The 21,414-nt window shown below is 38.7% G+C and overlaps 1 protein-coding gene across 7 annotated transcripts in view; it reads left to right on the top strand.

Moving 5' to 3' along the window:
* GABRB2 (gamma-aminobutyric acid type A receptor subunit beta2) overlaps positions 1-21,414 on the top strand; it is a 116,485-nt gene that overhangs the window by 21,512 nt on the left and 73,559 nt on the right. For all 7 annotated transcript variants that reach the window (XM_082214729.1, XM_082214732.1, XM_082214731.1 and 4 more), the window contains exon 5: positions 17,305-17,525. In XM_082214729.1, the coding sequence (XP_082070855.1) occupies positions 17,305-17,525 (221 nt within the window). The remainder of the gene's footprint in view (positions 1-17,304; positions 17,526-21,414) is intronic.

Below are 21,414 nucleotides of genomic sequence, written 5' to 3'. Positions count from 1 at the left end.
AATTAGAACAAGCTAAAGGCATGCATGTTGCTCAGGGCATCATGCAGCTGACACATGATGTGATGACAGGCAGCAGATGAATTCCCATTCTGAGTCTCCAAATTTTGTTCACGACACAAAAGTCATAAAATTCTGCCCCGTTGGTGCACTGAGGAATTCTGAATAATATGACCAAAAGGCAGTATTCTCTCCCCCTCAACCCCACATAACATAAAAGAGACCCCAGTATGGAAGTTCTGACCTGAAATTTCATTGAATCCAATTGTATGTGTTTCAGACTGCCAGAACCAAGGTTTCCTTTCCCACTATAGGTGTTAAGAGTAGCACAGCAAATTTAGGAAGATGTTATTATTGACAATTACGCTTTTCTGAATGGCTGTGAATATGCTGTGCATATTGTATACATTTCAGTAGTCCAGAAAAACACTATTAGTCTTCAAAGTGACACAGTATGTTTTTAAAATATTTGTTGTAACAGGCCAGAACAACTGCCCTTCTGGAATAATATGGAATGCTGACAGTCCCTTTGTTAATGAAAACCATTAAATAACAGCAAGGAGAACAATCTATATATGTGATATATTTTCTTGAATCACACCACTCGTACAATGGCAGAAAGAAGGCAGCATTAGTAGCACACTGCTACATTTGCTAGTTTGAACATCAGCTGCTGGCAAGAGTCAGGATTGTTGTTTGCCAACTGATGGTAAAAGTAAACCCGGTCTCTGCTTACATCCTCTTGATCAGCTAGTAGGGATGGAAGGGTGAAAGGAGGGCATCTGTAGATGAACAGATTCAACGAGTCTTCAACAATTAAAGCAGCAGAATTGGTTTTGATTGTCAGCTCCAGGGCCTCTTGTGGCACTGAAGGACAATTGTTGGCATGCTGGTCATAGCATCTGTTGCAGTTCACAGCTAGTGTGCCCCCTTTTCTTTTGCCTGAATTCACTGGTGTCCAGTTTATGCATAATCCAGTTGACATGACTTCTCTTATTAAGGATTCCAATGCTATATTGCATATGCTCTTCTAAGGAACTGGACTTGAGAGCACTCAAGACTGCCTAGGAAAGAGGACCCAGAGGAAAGAGAGGTGGTGGTTGGAATTGCAGCAATTTATCTGAAGAGCTTAGCTTTGGAAGTATTTGGGACTCTCATCAGCAGTATAATTAAAAAGCAGTGGAGTTTAAAAGAACTTTAATCCAGCATGGAATTAGTAGGAAACTGAAGCATTCCACAACTTTGCTTGTTTAATAATTAGAGCAGCTATAAAAAGAATTGCAGACTGGCTCAATAATGGATAATTTCATTTGGACTGCATGTGTGAGAAATGATTTCCTCCTTGATATTTAGAAGCATGGCATTCTGTTTTATAACAAATACAACAGGAAATCTTTGGGATTTATTTCCACAGTCCATTTCCTTAATACCTCAAATATCTTCAGAAAGGTGAAGGAAAAAGCAGGATCCATGAATTGCAAAATATTCTGTGGGATGTTTTCCAAATTAAACAGTTGACAAGTGAACCAGAAGTTAAAGAAATGAACTAATCTGAATAAAACAAGACTAAAATGAGATGCAATTACATTCTGAAAACTTCCTATAATAACATGCATAAATAATCTTGACAACTGCCTTTAACAGCTGGAAGCATCATTATTGTTGTTTTCCATTTAAGTGGCAATTCTGTATCAACTAATCTGGGAGTGAGCCTTATTGAACTCAGTGGGGTTTACTTCTGTGTAGACATACACAGAATGGCAGTATCAGTATTCTTTGACCTTTTGGCTAAACTTGTTATACTTGCTTGTTCTGGAATAACCAGTGTGTAATAAGCTGGGCATTACTGTGTTTTGATGCGCTTTGAATATTGTGATGCACTGTAGAAGAAGGCTTTTCTGGGACACTATTTTAAAACGCCACTTTTCTGTTGTGTCATGTCTCTTTCCATTATGGATAGTTGTAGTTTTTAAACTCTTTGTGGATTGTGTAAAGAAACCAAATTTGCTCCTTCTGTCTACATTGCTACAGTCTGTAACAGTTTTTAGTGAAAAATCACATTGAAATGTAATCTTGTTTGTGGAGGGGTGCTCCATTTAGCATGAAAATATTAACCATTGTCAGGCTATAGAATTGGGATTTCTAAGCTTTGGTTCATGGATACCAATGGTTGTGTTTGCGAACATCATTTGTGGGGTCTGTGGCATGTCGATATTAAAAATTCATATTGATATCAAATTATATTTTTATTGCTTCTTTTCTTTTTTTGTCTAGTTTTTTTATTGTACTATAGTTTAAATTTTATGGAAGGCAGATTGTAATACAATATAAGAAATAAAATAAAAACACAGCTAAAATTCTTACAGCATCTAGCACAGGGCATTGCAATTGCTACAACAGGTTGAAAAATCATTAAATGGTCCACCAAGACCATTACCAATTTTCAAGGGTTCTGTGAGGGGGGAAGTGGGGAACCACTTCTGTAGAATAAAGGTGTATATAGATGTTACCATGTTATGCACAGTCGATGCAAAATACAGTGGTGCCCCGCAAGACGAACGCCTCGCAAGACGGAAAACCCGCTAGACGAAAGGGTTTTCCGTTTTGGAGGCGCTTCGCAAAACGAATTTCCCTATGGGCTTCCTTCGCAAGACAAAAGCCCATAGGGAAATCTCCGGGACAGTGGGGAAGCACAGCGCATCTTCCCCACTGTCCTCGGACCTCCTCCGAAGGCTGGCGGTGGGGCAGAAAGCCCTTCTCCCCGTGCCAGCCTTCGGAAGGTTCCTCCGAAGGCTGGCGGTGGGGAGAAAAGCCCTTCTCCCCGAGCCAGCCTTCGGAAGGCTCCTCTGAAGGCTGGCGGTGGGGAGAAAAGCCCTTCTCCCCGCGCCAGCCTTCGGAAGGCTGCTCCGAAGGCTGGCGGTGGGGCGGAAAGCCCTTCTCCCCGCACCAGCCTTCGGATGGCTGTCCTGAAGACTTGCGGTGGGAGGAGGGTTTTCCTTCTCACCGCCAACATTCAGAATGCTGTTCTGAATGTTGGCGGTGGGGAGGAAAAACCCTCCTCCCACCGCAAGCCCCGGGAACAGAGGAGAAGCGCTGCGCCCCTTCCCCTCTGTTCCCGTACCTGTCCTGAAGGCTTGCAGTGGGGAGAAAAGCCCTTCTCCGCACCGCCAGCCTGGCAAGCGGTTTCCCTAGGAACGCATTAATTGATTTTCAATGCATTCCTATGGGAAACCGTGCTTCGCAAGACGAAAAACTCGCAAGAAGAAAAAACTTGCGGAACGAATTAATTTCGTCTTGCGAGGCACCACTGTACCTTTCTCAATGCAGATCAGCTTTTCTCTGCAGCAGTACAACCTTCCATATACAACAAAATATCTGGCTGTTCCTCCTTATGCACTTAAACCTGATTTGGCTGCAGTTTCACCAAAAAGGGGCCTTTCCCAGGCATATTCGTCAACTCCTCCTCCACGTAAAGTAACACTGAAACTTGATGAAATCCTAGATCTTGTTGCTTCCCCCCCCTCAACTTTGACAACACCCTGATCCTGTATATGATATTTTACAGTGATCCATGCATTCCACTCAAAATAGCTAGCCCATAGTCCACCAGCACCTATAGTTGTGAAGATTATGCATGTGCAATCAAAAATTTCTTAGATTGCTTCATATGAATGTTCTTAGGTGTATCTTTATCTAGCTGTCAACCTCCTTTTGCTGGAAACTTGGTGCCCATTAGGATTTATTGATTAAGATTGTTTTCTCTTTTTTTCCTTTTGGTGAGTTGATATTTCGGTTTATCGTTTTCATTCAAACCGCTGGTGTGTGTTTTTTTAAATAATGAAAAGGAAATGATATACAAATTATGGATGAGTTTGTGAACAGATGTACAGTCTGCAAGAATTCAGAGAAAACTTAGAGAACTTCCCCATTGATTAGCAAGGCACTGCAGTGTTTTCCCAGCAAGAGGACCAGAAAGCTAAAATCAGACTGGTCTTAAGTGGATAGAAATGCTTGCTAACAATGCATCTCAAATTGTTTTTAGATACATTACTGTACAAAAAAGGTGAATTAATAAGGAAATTCACAACAGTTTTCCAGACCACATGCTTTTGAATATATTTCTGTTGCTTTGTTGTGGCCAGCAAATATGCTAAGAGGTATTTAAGCTGCAGGTGGTAAATTACAGTCATTTCCAGGTGACAGGGCTTACAGTCATGTACCCAATCATTTTTCCCCCTCACTACATCCTTGTGAGAACTCAGTTTGGAGTGTGCTAGCCCATTCCATTCCTGGGGTTTTTTTAGGTGTGGCGAACACTGGGCAGCAGAGCCGCTGTTGCGCATGTCAGGGTCACATGGCAGGGAGGAAGGATTTATTTCCAGTCCTTGGCTGCATGGTCACAGATTATGACTGTAAACATGACTCAGGAGATGGGGGTGGGGGTGGGAATCAGATTCTCCCCTTATTGGATAACTCCTGCTTGGACTACTTTGATTTGGTTGATCTTGTTAATTGGTTTGTGCAGTTCCTCTAATCTGTTTATAACCTATTTTGAAACTTACGTTGTATCTTGAGTTTTTTATGGGTGTGATGGCAGTAGTCAATTACCTGCTCTCTATGGGGTAGCAATCCCCTCTAAAGAATAATTTTATCTGCTCACTTTTAATACTTTGCTGTTTTATGTCTGATGTGTTTTATTCTGTTGTATATTCATTAGGGATTTATCACTGAAAGCGATCAATATTTTAAATAAAAAACAGAGTGTAGATTTTACTAATTTATCATCCTTGTGAAAATCCTGAATCCTAGCAGGCATTATCTTTATGCCTTGTCTTTTTTTAAAAAAAAAAAATAATAATTTTTATTCATTTTCCAAACAAGTTTTATACAGGCAACAAATTATTTTACACTCATGCTTCAATTTTTGACTTCCCTCTATTTCTCTGTCAATCTTTCGAAAAATTTCTATTTATTGACGCATTTCTAAACATGATATTGCCTTTCCCCACTCCTTTTCCTCTTACTCTCTTTTTTGCAGTATTTCTTACTATTTCACAGAGTCTCTTCAAAACCAACAAGCGTTGTCTGTGCATCACATATATTTTTCAGATATTCTGTAAATTTCCCCCAGTCCTCGATAAACTTTTGGTCTTTCTGGTATCGAATCTTCCCAGTCAATTTGTCCAATTCTGCATATTCGGTCAATTTTCTTCTCTATTCTTCCACTGTTGGAATTTCTTCCTGTTTCCATCTTTGGGCCAGAAGTATCCTTGCAGCAGTCACTGCATATTGAAACAGTTTACAGTCTCTCTTATTGATTTCGTTTCCTAATATTCCTAATAGAAAGGCTTCTGGTTTTTTAACGAACGTATATTTCAACATCTTTTTCAATTCATTGTATATCATTTTCCAGAAGTCTTTCACCTTTTTACACTCCCACCACATAGGATAGAAAGTACCTTCTTTTTCTTGACATTTCCAACACTTATTTCATGTTTTATACATTTTGGCCAGTTTAACTGGCATTATATACCATCTATAAAACATTTTCATTACATTTTCTTTCAACGCAGTACATGTCGTAAATTTTAGCCTTTCATTCCATAATTTCATCCAATCATCATACTGTATATTGTAACCAAAGTCTCTTGCCCAGTGTATCATTACTACTTTTACCTCTTCATCTTTTGTATGCACTCCAGCAACACTTTAGACAGGTTTTTATACTCATTACTCAATACCTCCACTTGGAATTTTGATACCTTATCTTCATACCCACACATTTTACAATCTTTTTTAAACATTTCATTAATCTGAAAGTAGTGTAACCAGTCGTAAACAAATTCTTTCACCTCTTCACAAGTTTTCATTTTCCAGTTCCCCCCCCTCTCTTGTTACCAATTCTCCATATGTTATCCACCTCCCCCTCATGTTAATTTTTTTCACACTCATCACTTCTAATGGTGAAATCCAATGGGGGAGTCTAGGTTCCAACAAGTTTTTATACCTCTCCCACACCTCTATCAGTGATCTTCGGAAGATGTGGTTTTCAAAACCTTTGTGAATTTTTTTCTTCTCATACCATAGGTAAGCATGCCAACCAAATCTGTTGTCAAATCCTTCTAAATCTAACAGCTCTCCATTCTCTAATTTAATCCATTCCTTTATCCAACAGAGGCATGATGCTTCATAATATAATTCCAAATCTGGCAGGGCGAAGCCACCTCTCTCTTTTGCATCTGTTAATAACTTAAACTGAATCCTTGGCTTCTTACCCTGCCAGATATATCTTGAAATTATTTTTTGCCATTCTTTAAAAATTGATGCCCCCTTAATTATCGGCAATGATTGGAAAAGAAATAACATCTTTGGTAGCACACTCATTTTTATCGTGGATATTCTACCCCAAAAGGACAATTTCAGTCTTCCCCACACCTCCAAATCCCTTTTTATCTGATTCCACATAGGTAAGTAATTGTTTTGAAACCAATCAATGTTCTTGGGGGTTAACCATATTCCTAAATACTTCACTTTGTTCACCACTTCTATCTCTGTCCTTTGTTGTATTTCCTCAATTAGTTCTTGATTCATGTTTTTAGCCATGATGTTCGTCTTTCTTTTTTTTTTGAGATAAAATCCTGCAACTCGACCAAATTGTTCTATTTCTTCTAAGATTCTTTCAATACTTCCCATACTTAATGCCTTGTCATTAAGAAATTGAGTGATACCCAATGGTAGTCATACTCAGAATAGGTTCATTGGTAGTAGGTGTAATTTGAGTATGACTATCATTGGATATCACCCATATCATAGAAAGTAAAAAAAAAAAAAATACTTTGGTAAGTCTGTGATTAATCTTAAGCAAGCTTATACGTTAAAGAATTTCCAGGGCAAGTCAGCTAGCAGCACACACACACCCCTGTTAAATCATGTAATTTAAATAAATGTTACTTGTATGGCTTGGGGCCAAAGCTTTCCAAATACGTGAAATGGTAATTTGGCTCATTTTCTTTTGTGCATCCAGTTGCAGGGGATCCAAGATTTTGGATCTTGATGCACTTGATTTGGACAGTTGGCTCCAAAAGAGAAAAGAAAGAAAAAAGGTTAATATTCTATGTATGTGAAAAACCAATTAGCAATGCAAGCATAACAGCATCTTTACAAATCAGATGGATGATCCACCCACTCTGATAGCAACCTGCTTGGAAGGCTTGGAAGGGAATAACAGTACAGGTTACTAATAGAATGTGCTAGTCCATATTAGTTACTCATCAGCAGCTTCTTATTGTTGACTACTTAAACTTGGCAAAAAGTTATATTTTCTGAGCATCTTAGCTAATGAATGGCTACCTATATTTGATATTTTGTTTTTGGTTTTTTCCCTTGGAGTTCTTCTCTGTCCAAAAAACTTTCAGCATGTAATTATGATTGCACATCAGATAAAAATAGAGGATATCCAGTGTAAAATATAATATATTAAAATAAGCCTGGCAATTATATGACATTTTAAACTCCAAGTAATGCTTCAGCAGTGCTCTTCTTGTGTTACACTGCTTCTTGGCGGTAGCAATTTTTATCTTTTTCTTTTTGCAAATTTACTAAAGTGGGGGAGGCGAGAGAAGAGGAAATGAAAACAACAAAATGAAACCAAAATCATCAGCTTTTATATTCACGGGACAATTAGCACAGCTTAGCACAGCAAGTGGTTCCTTAAATTGGGCAACCACAGATTGGGCTGAACTTGACCTGCCTGTTCATGCTTTCAATGGCATCTCTGTGATACGCGGTGCATCACTGCTTCCTCAGGTGGACAGGACAGGTAGGGCAACAGTGTTCCCTGGAGAGGCAGGTGTGGATATGGTTGGTGGAACTGGCGATAGAATGAACCAGACTCAAGACTCTGACAACTCCAGAGATGGAGGCAGAGTCCTCATGCTGTAGGGACTGATGGGAAGATGGAACAGGGTGAGTAGAAACACTCACCCACAGCCAAGTCTATCTCTAGGCTCCTTGGGCCCTCCCAACCTGAGCCAAGACCTTCCCAGGCCACTTAATCCTGCTTTGGGGTCGTCTTATCTGTCCTGTCTTGGTCAGCCCCCTGACAAGCAACTTCAGACCAAAAAGGAGCTGTCCTTGGGCAAGCCAACATCACATTACCGCAAAAGAAACTTGTGATATAATGTATTAGTCTTTTGAAAAGACACTTGGGGAATATGTCAACAAATACAACAAATTACAGATATTATTCATGGCAGTACGCTCATCTTAAGTGTGAAACCATTCTTCCCTTTTCCACATCTGGTCTTCATGCAGGCCAGATCATTGCTTGCTAGGAGACAGCTTGCAACCATTCCAAAAAAATCACAATCAATATTCTACTGCAATGTAGTTTAGATGTATTGAAATGTATTGGATTGCAATTGTTAAAGTCTAAAACTACAAATTAAACAGAAGAATTGCATTAGCAATTGAGAATGATTTTTGTTCTTTTCCTCCCACATGCACATCTTCTCCTTTCCTTCTTTCACACTGGCATAATCAATAAAATCGGGAAGGGGGATGCTGCCTTATCAGTGAGAAATGGATATAGTGTGAATAATTACTTGTGGGAGACTCTCTATTTAGCCGTAAAAAGGCCCACAGCATTTCTGCACCAAATGTCAAGCACAGGCCAGTAGAACTGCCTGTGCACAAGGTAGAAATAGATTCAGAAAGACAGATGGCCTGTCAGGCCAAAGCTAGACCCATTAGGCCCAGAGGAGTGGTTGGAATCGACAAGGTTAGACCTCCAGGGTAACATCGACACCATTCTGAAAGGGTTGGTTTTTAAATTATTTTCTACATGTTTGATTCCTTAGCTTACTTCACAGAGCACCAGACGTTACACTGCTAAATAAGGAGGGAAAGAGCAGGGTACTGTGTTCTTTTGCAATTCTGGAAGGGTTAGTTGCAAGGAAAAATGTGTTTCTACATTACGAGAAGCTTATAGCGATATCGTTGTTTTTCCCAGGAAAAAGGCAAATGACTGTGATTACTGCTTTTTTAGAATCAATGTGTACACAGGCAAAAATGAATTAAATTAAGAACAGTACCTGGAATGTCACAGGAGCCTACGAGAGCAGCTTAAGCAGGCAGGTTGTGACTGACTGGAGTTGCAGGACCTTGGAAAGTTCCATGCAAAGAACTTGCTCCAACAAGTTGTAGGGTTTAACTGAGATCTTCCGTTCATCTCCGCTCCCGTCCTGAAGAGTAGATGGATCTGCCTAGTTCCCTAGCTCCCTTGTGCATCATTTTTCATGCATGCATTTACTTGAAAGAAATTTCCCTCATGTTCCTACCTGCATAGTGCATTGGAAAATAATTCTGAAAGGTCTGCCTGGTATATTTCTTAGTAATTAGTATTAAGCACTAATAATGAAGAATTCAATACATTTGCCGTTTTTGAATAAGGGTGATTTAGTTCCTTTTTTAAAAGCCTACGGAACGTTTCCTTTGTTTTGCCTTTACTGCTTTCTCTGTAGTGCCAGCAGTGCTCTTATTTAGTGCTCTTATTTAGGCATAATCAGGCCACCATTTTGTAGAGCAGGCTAAGATTAGCAAGAAAATCTGTGTTCAACATTTTGGAATCTCTGCTAGTTGTAGGAGAAGGAACGGCTACTTCTATCTTTGTGGTGTAGGGTGGGGAGGAGAGAATTTCCCAGACATTATACAGGGAAATTTTGCATATTCACCACTTGGAAAGCCATGAAAATTGCTTTTGAGCTCTGTTCTGGTTAATGTAGTTGTTGTAGTTTAAAATCTTTGCAGATCAGGATTCAAGCAGCTTTGAGCACAACGTGCCACATAAAGCCCACTTTTTAACCATATATCCCTACCTTTTCTTTTCATATGATGTCCTCTTCATTTTGAAGTGAAATGTAGCTATTATTGTTGTTTGTTCTGTATTTTTACATTTTCTTCGTGTATGCTAACCCTTGACCGTAAACAAACTTGATCAACATTTTCCTTCTCTAATGTTCCCTTGCTTTTCTCTTCCTTCCCATCTTCTTTGTGCACGCACACACACACATTTATATATATATACCCTGAGCCAAATAAAATACAGTAGTGCTGCAGTATGTCTTAGGTCAGGGCAATGAGCCATTTGAGGACATTGATCCACCAGATGAATACCAATACTGTACAGAAAAATATAGAAAATCATTATTCACCGTCAACTATTCAAAAGCATGTCATTTGTTTCAACTAAACATCAGGAAGAACTTTCTGATGGTAAGAGCTTCTTTGACAGTGGAGAGGACTCCCTTGGAAGGTGGTGGACTCTACTTCATTTTAAGCTGAGCTTTGGGTGGCCATGTCTCTTGGATGCGTTAGTTGAGATTCCTGCATTGCACGGGTTTGGACAAGATGACCCCCAGGACCTTTCCAGCTCTACAGTTCTATGCATAGCTGTCGACCTTCCCTTTTTTGTGGGAAATTCCTTTATTCCAGCGCCGTTTCTCGCTGCTTCCTGCTGCTATCCCAGATTGTTAGATATCTCGTAGACTTTCCCTGGGACAGGTGAGGCTGCTGATCCCTTATTTTCGAGGCTGCTGATCCCTTATTTTCAAATCTAAAAGTTGACAGCTATGGTTCTATGAAAACGTGACTATATGCCACAGTTGTTGTTGCTGTTGCTGCTGTTTGTTTTAGCAAGTATATCACATTTACTTGGACTGCAGAAAAAGAGTAGATCTGGGTTACATTGCAGTGAATTCAGATTTGCCATATAGCATTTCCCTGTTTTGCAACCGCACTGCATTGCTGACTTGTTTTAGGCCAGCAACCCCCCATTAACTTTTATTGGATTTGACTTAAGTAGTAACTAGAGAAGTAGCCGTCAGCACACAGCTTTTTGGTTATTAAGGCTGAAGCTTCTGAGGAACATCCTAGCTTCAAAATAACATCCCTCGCCTGCCCCGCCCCCCACTCTCTCTCTTCAGCTTTGCAATTGTCATTTGTTTTCTTCCCACTAGTTGTGAGACAGTTGTGTTTATTAGCTGGGCAATCAGAAGAGATGTCTTGTTATATTGTAACCCGAATCCTTAGCAAATGGATATATATTTATACAAATAAAAATGCTTGGTATTTGCTATTATACATTTGTCATAGCATACCCTTTTGCAAGCAACTCGGAAGGAAATTAGCAGCTGTAACTGCCTTTATGAAGCTGCTCCAACCATTTATGACAGACGTGGTCTATGTTTGTTTGTTTGCTTACTTATTTGTGTGTTCTTTCTCCAAAGCTTGAAGTCGCTTATAATGTGAATGAAAACTATATTAAAAAATACAAAATCAGTGAAACTTATTGAAAACAATGCAATAGAAATAAAATAAAATAAAGAAACACTTAAGAACGTATGTTTGAAATGCTGAACTGGTGTCTAAAATCAATAATCAAGGTGGATATACTGTTGGTGGGTGAAAATAAAAACTCCACTTAGTTCAAAATGTGTCAGCCAGATTGCTGACCATGACCAATAATTTGTAACATATTCCACCAGTTTTAAAGCAACTGCACTGGAACCTGGTCTGCTTCTGAGCAAAAATTAAAACATTCTTCTTAATTTTTATTCCTTTAGATGGTTTGGGACCAGGATAACTAAGGGACCACCTTTTTCTGAATGAGCCTTCCCACATAGTATAATATTATCAGAGGGTCTTCTTCCTCTTCCTCTTTCCTCTCGTTGGAGATGAGGAGGGTGGAGACCTTAGATATTTGTGTTGTGGCACCTACTCCTGAGGGGCCTTTACCTGGTACGGAGTTAAATATTCTTTCAGCACTGAGTGAATACCTTTTCATTTCCCCATACTTAGTAGATTTTGAATAGGATCCTCTCTCTTGATCTTTACAAGCATGACTGTTCATTTTGTGGGATGAGACTATATCAAAAAGATAATATTAAAAGAAATTGGTATGAGCTTTATGGAGCAAAATAAATTTTTTGAGAAAAGGCATGTGGGCACCAAATGGAACTCACTTAGCAGTTCTTACTTCCAATTTACAGCTTTTCTTCTTTTTCTTTTCATAAATACGAGCATGCTTGTTCACAGTGTTCAGAGCCCCACCTTTTGCAACAGGATGTCTTTAGCAGAAGGAGGTGCAGGCGTGTGAGAGAGAATGCATGTGCCTCCTTATGGAATTGTCTCTTGATTGATGTTGATGTTTAGCAGCACATAATGATGAAGATGAATTTGTTCTTATTATAAGCTTTAACTCCAGAAGAGCACATTGTGTACTCTTTTCAACAACCTACATTTAGTTTGGCATTGTTACTTTTCTTTTGCATTCATATTATACATATTCTAAACAACCAAGTTTTACAGTCAAACTAAATCATAAATCACTGGCTATAAAAATAGAAGTGGAAGTACTCTTCTGTTGTCATTTTTTACTGCTTGTTACCGACACAGAATCTATATATTTTCACCTTTATTGATACCTTCTATTGTACAATTAGGAGTTTAAGCATATGTATCTTTTCATAATTAAGTCCCACTGAGTGTACCTGGATTGGAGCCTAAGTGCCTATCTGCCCTATGGGTCTTAATCTTTATAAATTATTTATTTAAAAAAAAATCATGAAGAAAGGCTTCCACAAAGCCCATTGCACCGTTTGGTCTCCCAGCACTGAGTGGCCTGCAATTATTGGGTCCATGAGACTGGCAGGGGAATGGACTAGCCAGGGAGGAAGATAAATTTGGAGAGTAACATGGAAGGCCCAAGCCAAGTGTTTTTGGAAAGAAAGCAGTATATAAATAAATTGTGCTAATTAACAAAAATTAAAAGCGAGGGGAGAGACTCTGCCTACCAAGCTGCAAAAAACCCCACTAAAAATAAACATAAATGTAAAATGTAAATGTAAAAAATCGGGATGGGGGATATAAGGGGATATGAGAGACATGTTAGTCACCACTGCTGCAAACTCATGAACAAATTTCTCAAACCTGTACTGAGTAAAGGTCTTTATAGACACATGCACAACACCCTGGAAAGATACAACTTATCCTTTCAATGTGGCTCAGCTTCCATAGAGGCATATGCTAAAAATCCTAAGAAAAAGCACAAACCTTACCTGTGTTCATGCAGAAATAAGTTGTACAGATTTTTTTGTACATTTGGTTCCAAGTAAATGTGTTCAGGATTGCAGTTTACAGCTTTGAGAGGGCTTGGTAAAGAACAGCTATGACCAAAGGAATTTATGGAAGTGCCTTGTTTTCCTTTATATAGACTCCTCTATATATTTCATTTTTATTTTCAAAAGGTGTTTGAGCTCACTAAAGTAACTGAACAGCTCCGTGATGTGTCTATTGAAATGTTACCCAAAATGATCTTGGCACAATATTATAACTGATATATAATAATTAGGTCAGCTTGCCTCCTTTGCTTGGCAAAGACACATCTGAGAGTAACTCAGCAATCTATCATTCTTTTTAAATATTGGCCTGTGCCAAGTTTCCTGAGGAGTCTGCAAAGTCACTTATGCAACGCTCTCACATCGCAGAGCAGACCTTCTCTGGTGTACAGTTTAGATGTTCATTTATCTGCGTTAAGTACACTTGTGGCTTGTTACTGCCAAATTGGTTTTTATGCATTGTTGGGCCATCGCTTCAGCTGCCAGACATTTTAAATTGCTGCTTTATTCCTTAGCCAGTGCTTCATTTGCACCAGAGCTTGCCAAACATGTTAAATAATAAAGAGAGTGTCTCTGCACATGTTTAGAATGCTTCCGTGTGCTGATGAATAACTATAGGCTGTTACCCTTTATCTATAATTACAAGACAAGACATTTGTGAGAGGAAATAGCAGTTCTGAGGTGAACTGCTGCCAACATTTCCCCAGACTGTTCTGTTTTGATGTGTTGAAGCTGGGTGAAAGAACTCTCAGCTGAGTAACTCATTTTTTCATTGTTAGGAGGAATGATGAGTGTCTCCAAGGATATATAAGATGTTGGGGAGACACGTCCCCATCAGTATTCTATCTAATGGTTAATTAAATTAAATTAATTTTATGTTGTATCTCTTTTGTGCTGTTTAGAAACTGAAGTATTAAGCCGTATACAAATTATTGCAATAAATAAAATAAAATGTGGTTTAGAATACTAATCCTGTTAAGAGTGAGTGGGTGGCAGCAGTCATTATTTTCCTTCTCTTTCAGTGATCTGTTGCCATAATCAGCCTTTTGTCTAGGTTGACTATAAATCTGTTGACTTCATATTTCAGTTTACTTCATATAAAATTTAGGGGTATCAGCAAGTTGAAATTGTTTCTTGCATGCCAAAACTTGCAGCAGGCTAAATCAGCACTGTGCAGCACATAGCTTACTGAGCATTCCTGTTTGAACTGATGGCATTTATGGTGCAAACATGAATTTACTAAGAGTAAGTGATAAATATCTCCATTGTTTAAACTGAACAGTGTCTGCGGTTAAAATTTCTTTAAAAGCAACAACTCATTTTATGCTGTTAAATGTCATATAACATGGAATTTGCTATTTAAAATATGTGCCCAAATCTACACAAAATGCTACATACATGTTAGTATTCCAAGAGAATCCAGCCTTTTCCCCCCATTAGAGAGTTCAAGTTTCTTACTCTTCATTTAGCTACGAAGGGTTTTGCTTTTGCTTTCTCTGCTAAAGGTACAAGGCTTGTAAACAATCAATGGGGTGTGTTTGTGTCTAAGATTCTCAATGTGGTGTTTCCATTCTTGATACTTTCTATTCTTTTTCTCTGGAGTGCTACCTTCTGCAGACCTCATCCACAGATAGTTTGAGCATTATTCTTAATAACTGATGACATTTGTATAACTACACAGTAGGCAATGGTACTTCAGAATCATGCTTTGCATATTTTAAAACATGGTAGGCTAATTAAGAAGCAGCTGGAATTGTTTTTGCAGTCCTGAAGGAGAAGGGATGTAAGGACACAAGACAGACAAACCAGTAGGAGAACACTTCAGTCTCCCAGGACATTCTATACAAGATCTCAAAGTAGCTGTCATATTAAAAAAAAAAAGAATTTCAGAAATAGACTGAAAAGAGCAGTTGCTGAATTACAACTTATTACCAAACTTAAAACCATGGAGAAACCTGGTCTGAATAGAGATATTGGATTCTTATCTCATTATACATGATAAAGCTGTTTTTGGCCATCTCACCCCTTGCTTTTTCCTGTAAGACCAATTGCAGTCATTAACAGTCATCAACAGGTTTACCACCCCTGTCAGCCAATCACCCATTCCCACCACCCTTCTGAGTAATAACCCTCCCCATCCTCTCACTATATATAAAGGTCTGGTGACTTCTGTTTCAGTGTATCAGTGCGTGCACATGAAAGCTCATACCAAGAACAAACTTAGTTGGTCTATAAAGTACTACTAGACAATTTTTTTATTTATATATAAATATATATATTTCTTAAATGGTAGAAATCGCTATAGAAGTTGTCTCATCAATGGCAGAAAATCATCTATTTATTATCTAAAGGGAAAATTTGTAAGATCAGTGGACAGTGTTTGTGCATTTTGGACTTTCTAGTGAAGGACTGATCAACTATTTATCTGCAATCTAAAGAAAAATTACAGTTATTTATGATAAAGAGATAAGAATGATTGCTAAGTCAAATAATGGTGTGTGTGTGTTTTTAAAAATATACACATATATACACAGAGAGAGAGACTGAGATGCAGTGCTGATTTATTGAAATTTACTCAATTGAAACTGTATATGCCTTTGAGTTGAGCACAAGGAAATGAATGGGGATATGCCTGAGTGTTCTGCTCTGGGCTAAAGGGAAGCTGAAGAGTGTATGCGGCAAATTCATTCCTAAGGGAGATCTCAGTACACATGCATAGGTCATCTCCTTCCAACTTCTTTAATGGTCCCTGATAATAGAATATAAAAAGTGTGTTTGCTCACTCTGCAAACATTGCACTTTGGGTATTAAATTTCTGAGGGGTAGTTGAATGCTTTGGTGCTTGGATTATTTATAAATATTTGCAATAAATTACTGCATGCAGTCATAGGTTGAAATTATGTCCTGCATATGTGTTGCAAAGAGCAGCAAAGAATAGCATCTGGCCTTAGATATGCTGTACTGGAGCATTTAAATATATTCAGTTACAAGTTTGGGAATAAAAAAATTCCAAGAACTAACTTAGTTGGTCTTTAAGGTGCTACTGGAAGGATTTTTTTTATTTTGACTATGGCAGACCAACACGGCTACCTATCTATAACTGAAGTTTGGGAATGATCATGAAACCTGAAGCTAAACTGTTCCTGTCCCCACAAACAGGATAATTGGATTGCCTTGGTGTTATGTGTCTGAATGAATAAAATTATTTTAACTTCAATTAAAAGGGGGGAACAGGAAAGGAAAGTTACCGTATCTGTACCAGGTATTATACAATATGTCTTCGTATTTTGACAAGCAGTTCTTGTACACTGCCAAGTTCAGGAAAGATCTTCCCTACAAGTACCTTGTTTCAGCAGGACACTATTATTTTTATTGTTGATAATAATAATAATAACAATAACTGCTCTTCATTCAAAGATCACAGATTAGTAGTTCCTTCAGGCTGACAGTGCAGTTCTATACTGTCTATATGAGACCTAGATGAACGTGACAATTTGCCTAGGTTTTGGTTTTTGTCTGACCAACTGAATCTTAAGTAGTTGTGTTAGTAAATACATGGTAAATCACAAACCTGTTATTTTATAATTTATACAAAACTATTAAATAGTCTTCTTGGGCACAATACTTTGTCTTACTGCTGGATAGATGCTTTCATGAAACAATGCCACATTTTATCACTGTTATTTCAGTTATTTATGTAAATAAAGGAATTTTATCACTGACATCTGGGAAAAGAGAACTGAAAGTACACTTCCATAGCTAACATTTTCACATTTTAATCAAGTGATGCAGATCACACCAAATAAAGTATCTTTTAATGAGCAAATGATACTTATTGGATGGTCACTTGACTATTATGATTTCAAGATTTTTGCCTGCAATGTGAGAAGATAGAATAATTAAAACACTATCATGCTACTCATTGGTGAGTCCGATAACTCAAAACATTTGTGCACCTCTTATTTTACCATTTAGGAGGCAGATGTAGTTCAGACATGGATGTTTTAGGTTTCGGCCGTATGTTGGTGGTTATGCAGGAAGAACCCCTGATTTGCTTTGCATATCTCAGGTAACACAAGAAATGGTAAAACCGTTTTCAACCTATTTTCCCCTCTCTCTTCTATCATTTCAGGACTATACCTTGACAATGTACTTTCAGCAAGCATGGAGGGATAAGAGGCTTTCGTATAATGTAATACCTTTAAATCTTACACTGGACAATAGAGTAGCAGATCAGCTTTGGGTTCCCGATACCTACTTCCTGAATGATAAGAAGTCATTTGTGCATGGTGTCACTGTGAAGAACAGAATGATTCGATTACATCCTGATGGGACAGTTCTCTATGGTCTCAGGTCAGCATCTAATATTTAAAATGCCATAATTTAATATCTAAAGCTAAGATTTGTTTTTTCCTTTATTTTCCAGCATTCCATAGTTTCAGTTCCAAGTGATTTTGGACTTGCTCACCCATCTTAAGTACTTTAAGAGACTTTAAGAGATACTGAGTTTTATACAAACACATGCAACAAAGAAAGAAGAGAGGGGAGGTTTCTGGAATGCAACTTTGGTAGAGTTGATATGTGATAGAACAGTCCAGCGTTGTGCATGTTTACCTGAAAGTTAGTTTCACTGAATTCAATCAGACATATTCCTTAATAAGCAGACTTAGCTGTGTAGCTTTTATTAAAGAAACACTGAACTGTGAAAAGTGGATCATATACTGTTAGTGTATGCCTTTGTGAAAAAGTCAGCTACTTTAAGCACAGACAATACAGCAGAGTTCCCCCCCCCAGAAAACATTTATCTATATGTGCTTGATTACATGTGTGTATGAAAGATATGTGCTTAACCTTTGAAAAAATGCTCTGCTTACCTTCTTGACTTTAGCTGCATTGCTGCAGCATATTTCTGAAATACTAGTTTTCCTGTACTAGTACATTGTAAACATTTAAAAGGTAAGAATTCATTTTAACATCTACATTGTACACGAGACACCACCTTATCATCTTTTAATTGTTGACCTTGTCGAGTTGCAAGTGAGTTTTCCAAACAGCTCATATCCACATCAAAATAAAGCATATTTGTAGCAACTGAGCTTCCATCAGTATAAAGATGATGAAGTTGGAAGGGCATCATAATTACAGCTGTGGTAGAATATTTCAGAGCTGTCAAGTGTTGTTTTTAAAGTCTAAGGGCCCATCTATACTTTGCTTCTCCTGTATCTAGAGGTGAGGCAGTCTCCTCTCCTCTCCTCTCTTCCCTTTCTCTCTATGCACCCCTCCCCCTGCCAGTTTTTATTAGAGTTCCAAAAGTTTGAACTGCATGCTTCCAGTTATTATTGCCTGGATTTCCCCCCCCCCTCATTTTCCAAATGACCCCGTCAAAAAATAAATAAATCAGTTCATACCTCTGTCCTCATTTTATCACATCTCTGCATAATCACAAAACTGGTCCACTAAAAGATAAAAGGACCCAGTGTCTAGAGAGAAGGGAGAGGGAAGAGGAAGTACCAATGACTCAGAAGCCCACGGTGCCCTTAAGGACTCCTCTTAAAAACATGGGAGGAGGAGCTAAAAGGAGTCCTGACAGCCTAGAATACCCTTAACCACCCCTCTTAGGAACAGTCCCTCTGAGTCCTGGCAAGCACAGATGGTGGTGGAGCAAGACAGATACACTCAGAAAAATCAGGCTAAGCACTACCCAAGAGTGGACAAAGAAACACAGGTTTTCTGGAGATGGTTCCAGGTAGGGAAATTAAAAGTGAACAAGAATGGACCCACTAAACAACAGAAGTCAGGATCAGCCCTATGTTCTCAGTTTTTGCTTTTCTATTGCAAAGCAAGTTACAAGTGGGGAATAGAGATTTGTACAGAAGACGTGGCAAGAAGTAGAATGCTTAACCCTCCCCTCACCTGCTATTTTCTATTTCAGAATCCTGACTGGGAACAATGTGGCATTGAGGGGTCATACAGAAGATGGGAAACAGCTCAGCATTTCCACCCAGATGCTGCTTATTCCCCAAAAATCCTTTACTGCAGAGAAACAACAGCCTGAATTCCCAGACTGTTGTTTGCTGCAGAATGCTTGGTTCTGTAATAAAATGCACTAATTTTAAACTCTCAAACTTTACTGCCTAAATACAAAAACTTGTCCCCTTGGAGAAAAGAAAAAAAAGATGCTCACTTCTGTGTGATGTGAACTCTTTCAGAAGAGCAAGCTTATTCTTGCTTCCATGGTGTTATGGCATGTTTTAAATGATGATTCAACATTTGTCACCCATAAAATTCTAGTGGGTTTTTGGAAACTGAGCTTCTGTGGGCATTCTATGGTTTGTCTTGTAGAGTTTGAAGAAGAAGAAAACCAGGAATCTGTTTTCTAACCCACCTTTTTAAAGGCAGCAGGAGGCAAATATGTGTGATCAAGGAGGAGGGATGACTAACTTTATGCAAGAACATTAGAGAACTGATTGCTACTTTATGTGACAATTAGTTTCTCCTGAAATTTAACTTTAAAACCAGATTGCATCCTGGTAGGATTCCGTATTTGGGAGAAAATCAAAACACTTAGGCTCCATTTGCAAATGCAGTTGCTTGAGAATTAGGGTACTTCTATATGGGGGCTTAATAATGCAAATGTGTTGTTGGCCACAGGACTTCCTCTCTTTTTAAAAACTTACTTAATTTATTTCTTATAAAGTGTAAGTGTGGGGGTGGAATACGGGCTGGCATTTTTGTATCAACAATGTTGTGTGGATACCGCAAAAAAAGAAAAAGAAAAAAGTCATGCATGAGGAGCTCCCATCCCACAAGAAACACCTGTCTTGAAGCATTCCAAGTCCCATTAAACGCAGCAGGTCTGCCAGCTAAGAAAGCAAGCTTAGAATTCTGCTCTTAGTATTTATACTGGGAGGAATTCAACTTACTGCTATAGCAATTATTCTGTAAAGCAGAAGCTTTTCAGCTTGCTGGGTACAACAATCCCACTTCTCCCCCCCCCCTTGTGCTGTTATGGGGCTTCTCACAACACCCACAAGTCAATTGCAATGGGGACAAGGGGGGAACCCATTTGTGCTAGCAAAAGTCCTTGTGTAAACTTCTGCTAGCAAAGTCCTTCTATTTGAAAAGCTCAAAGACCACATTATGCCAAGCATGGAATGGGAAGATCAGCTTGCGTTTGTAATCATTTGCCCAACTATACCAGCTCTGTCTACAAAGAGACAAAACCTGGAGAAGTCTTCTTGCAGATTTCCCCTTGGAGTCTAACTGAAGCTTAGAGGCAGTCTGAAGACTCCCAACATGGATGAAAGTCACAAAAGGCTTTGCTTTGAGGCTAACCAATCAAAGCCCCTTTGCAAGATAGTCTTGTTGTTCTAATGTTAGTTACAAAAGGCCGCCGGGAGGAAACAGGTGTGATGGGTAGTTAGCCATATAGCTACAGTATCAATTTTCTGTATTTCTATTTCTTCTTTAATTTTCCTGAGAAAGTTGAAATGGCTTCCTTTCCCCAGTATTTTGCAACATGCCCATACAAGTATAGCATAATATATTGGAATGTTGGGACACCAGTTTCTTTGACTTTGCTGGAATGTGCCATCTGTATGAACAGATGGGAAATATGCTACAGGGCCAGAGGGAGATGTCAAAAAATCAAACCAGAAGGAAAAGAACTACATCCACTGTAAAAAAAAAAAAGCAGCATTAAAACAGAAGAGATGCTAGATGCTAGAATTGCCTGATTGTGGCACTAGCCACTAGAAACTATTGTTTGAAAAACAATTTATGTTCTCAGGGCTTGTAATAGCTATAGCCTTCTAGCACTCAGGTTGCGGCCTTCCTATACCTTGAAAGAATAAGGTTGCAATCCTGTACATACTGTGTTGAGTCTCAGCCCCATTGAACTCAGTCAGTCTAACTTCTGAGTAGGCGTGTGGGATTACACTGCAAATATATGAACACACATTCTTCTCCTATGAGCTATGGAAAATCTGATTTAGCATTTCTGCACAGCAGGGGGAAGAAGAGAGGGTGCACTGGAGTAGATTGAGGGAGGCTTTTGATCCGGTTACCCCTATGGACCCCTGGATGAGGGGGTTTAAGTACACTACCCCTTGGGTTTGAGTACTTGTACTCCCTCCTACTGAGACCAAAGGAAGAGAAAATGATAAAAAGAAACAAACCCCAAAATACCAAGCACTTTGTGTTCCTGTGCTATGAGAGATGTAGAAATGCTTCTCTTCACTTT

The sequence above is a fragment of the Podarcis vaucheri genome (assembly GCF_965113315.1).
Source record: "Podarcis vaucheri genome assembly, chromosome: 2".
Classification (NCBI taxonomy): domain Eukaryota; kingdom Metazoa; phylum Chordata; class Lepidosauria; order Squamata; family Lacertidae; genus Podarcis; species Podarcis vaucheri.
Note: the sequence above shows the minus strand (reverse complement) of the source record. Positions and strands in the feature narration are given on the sequence as shown.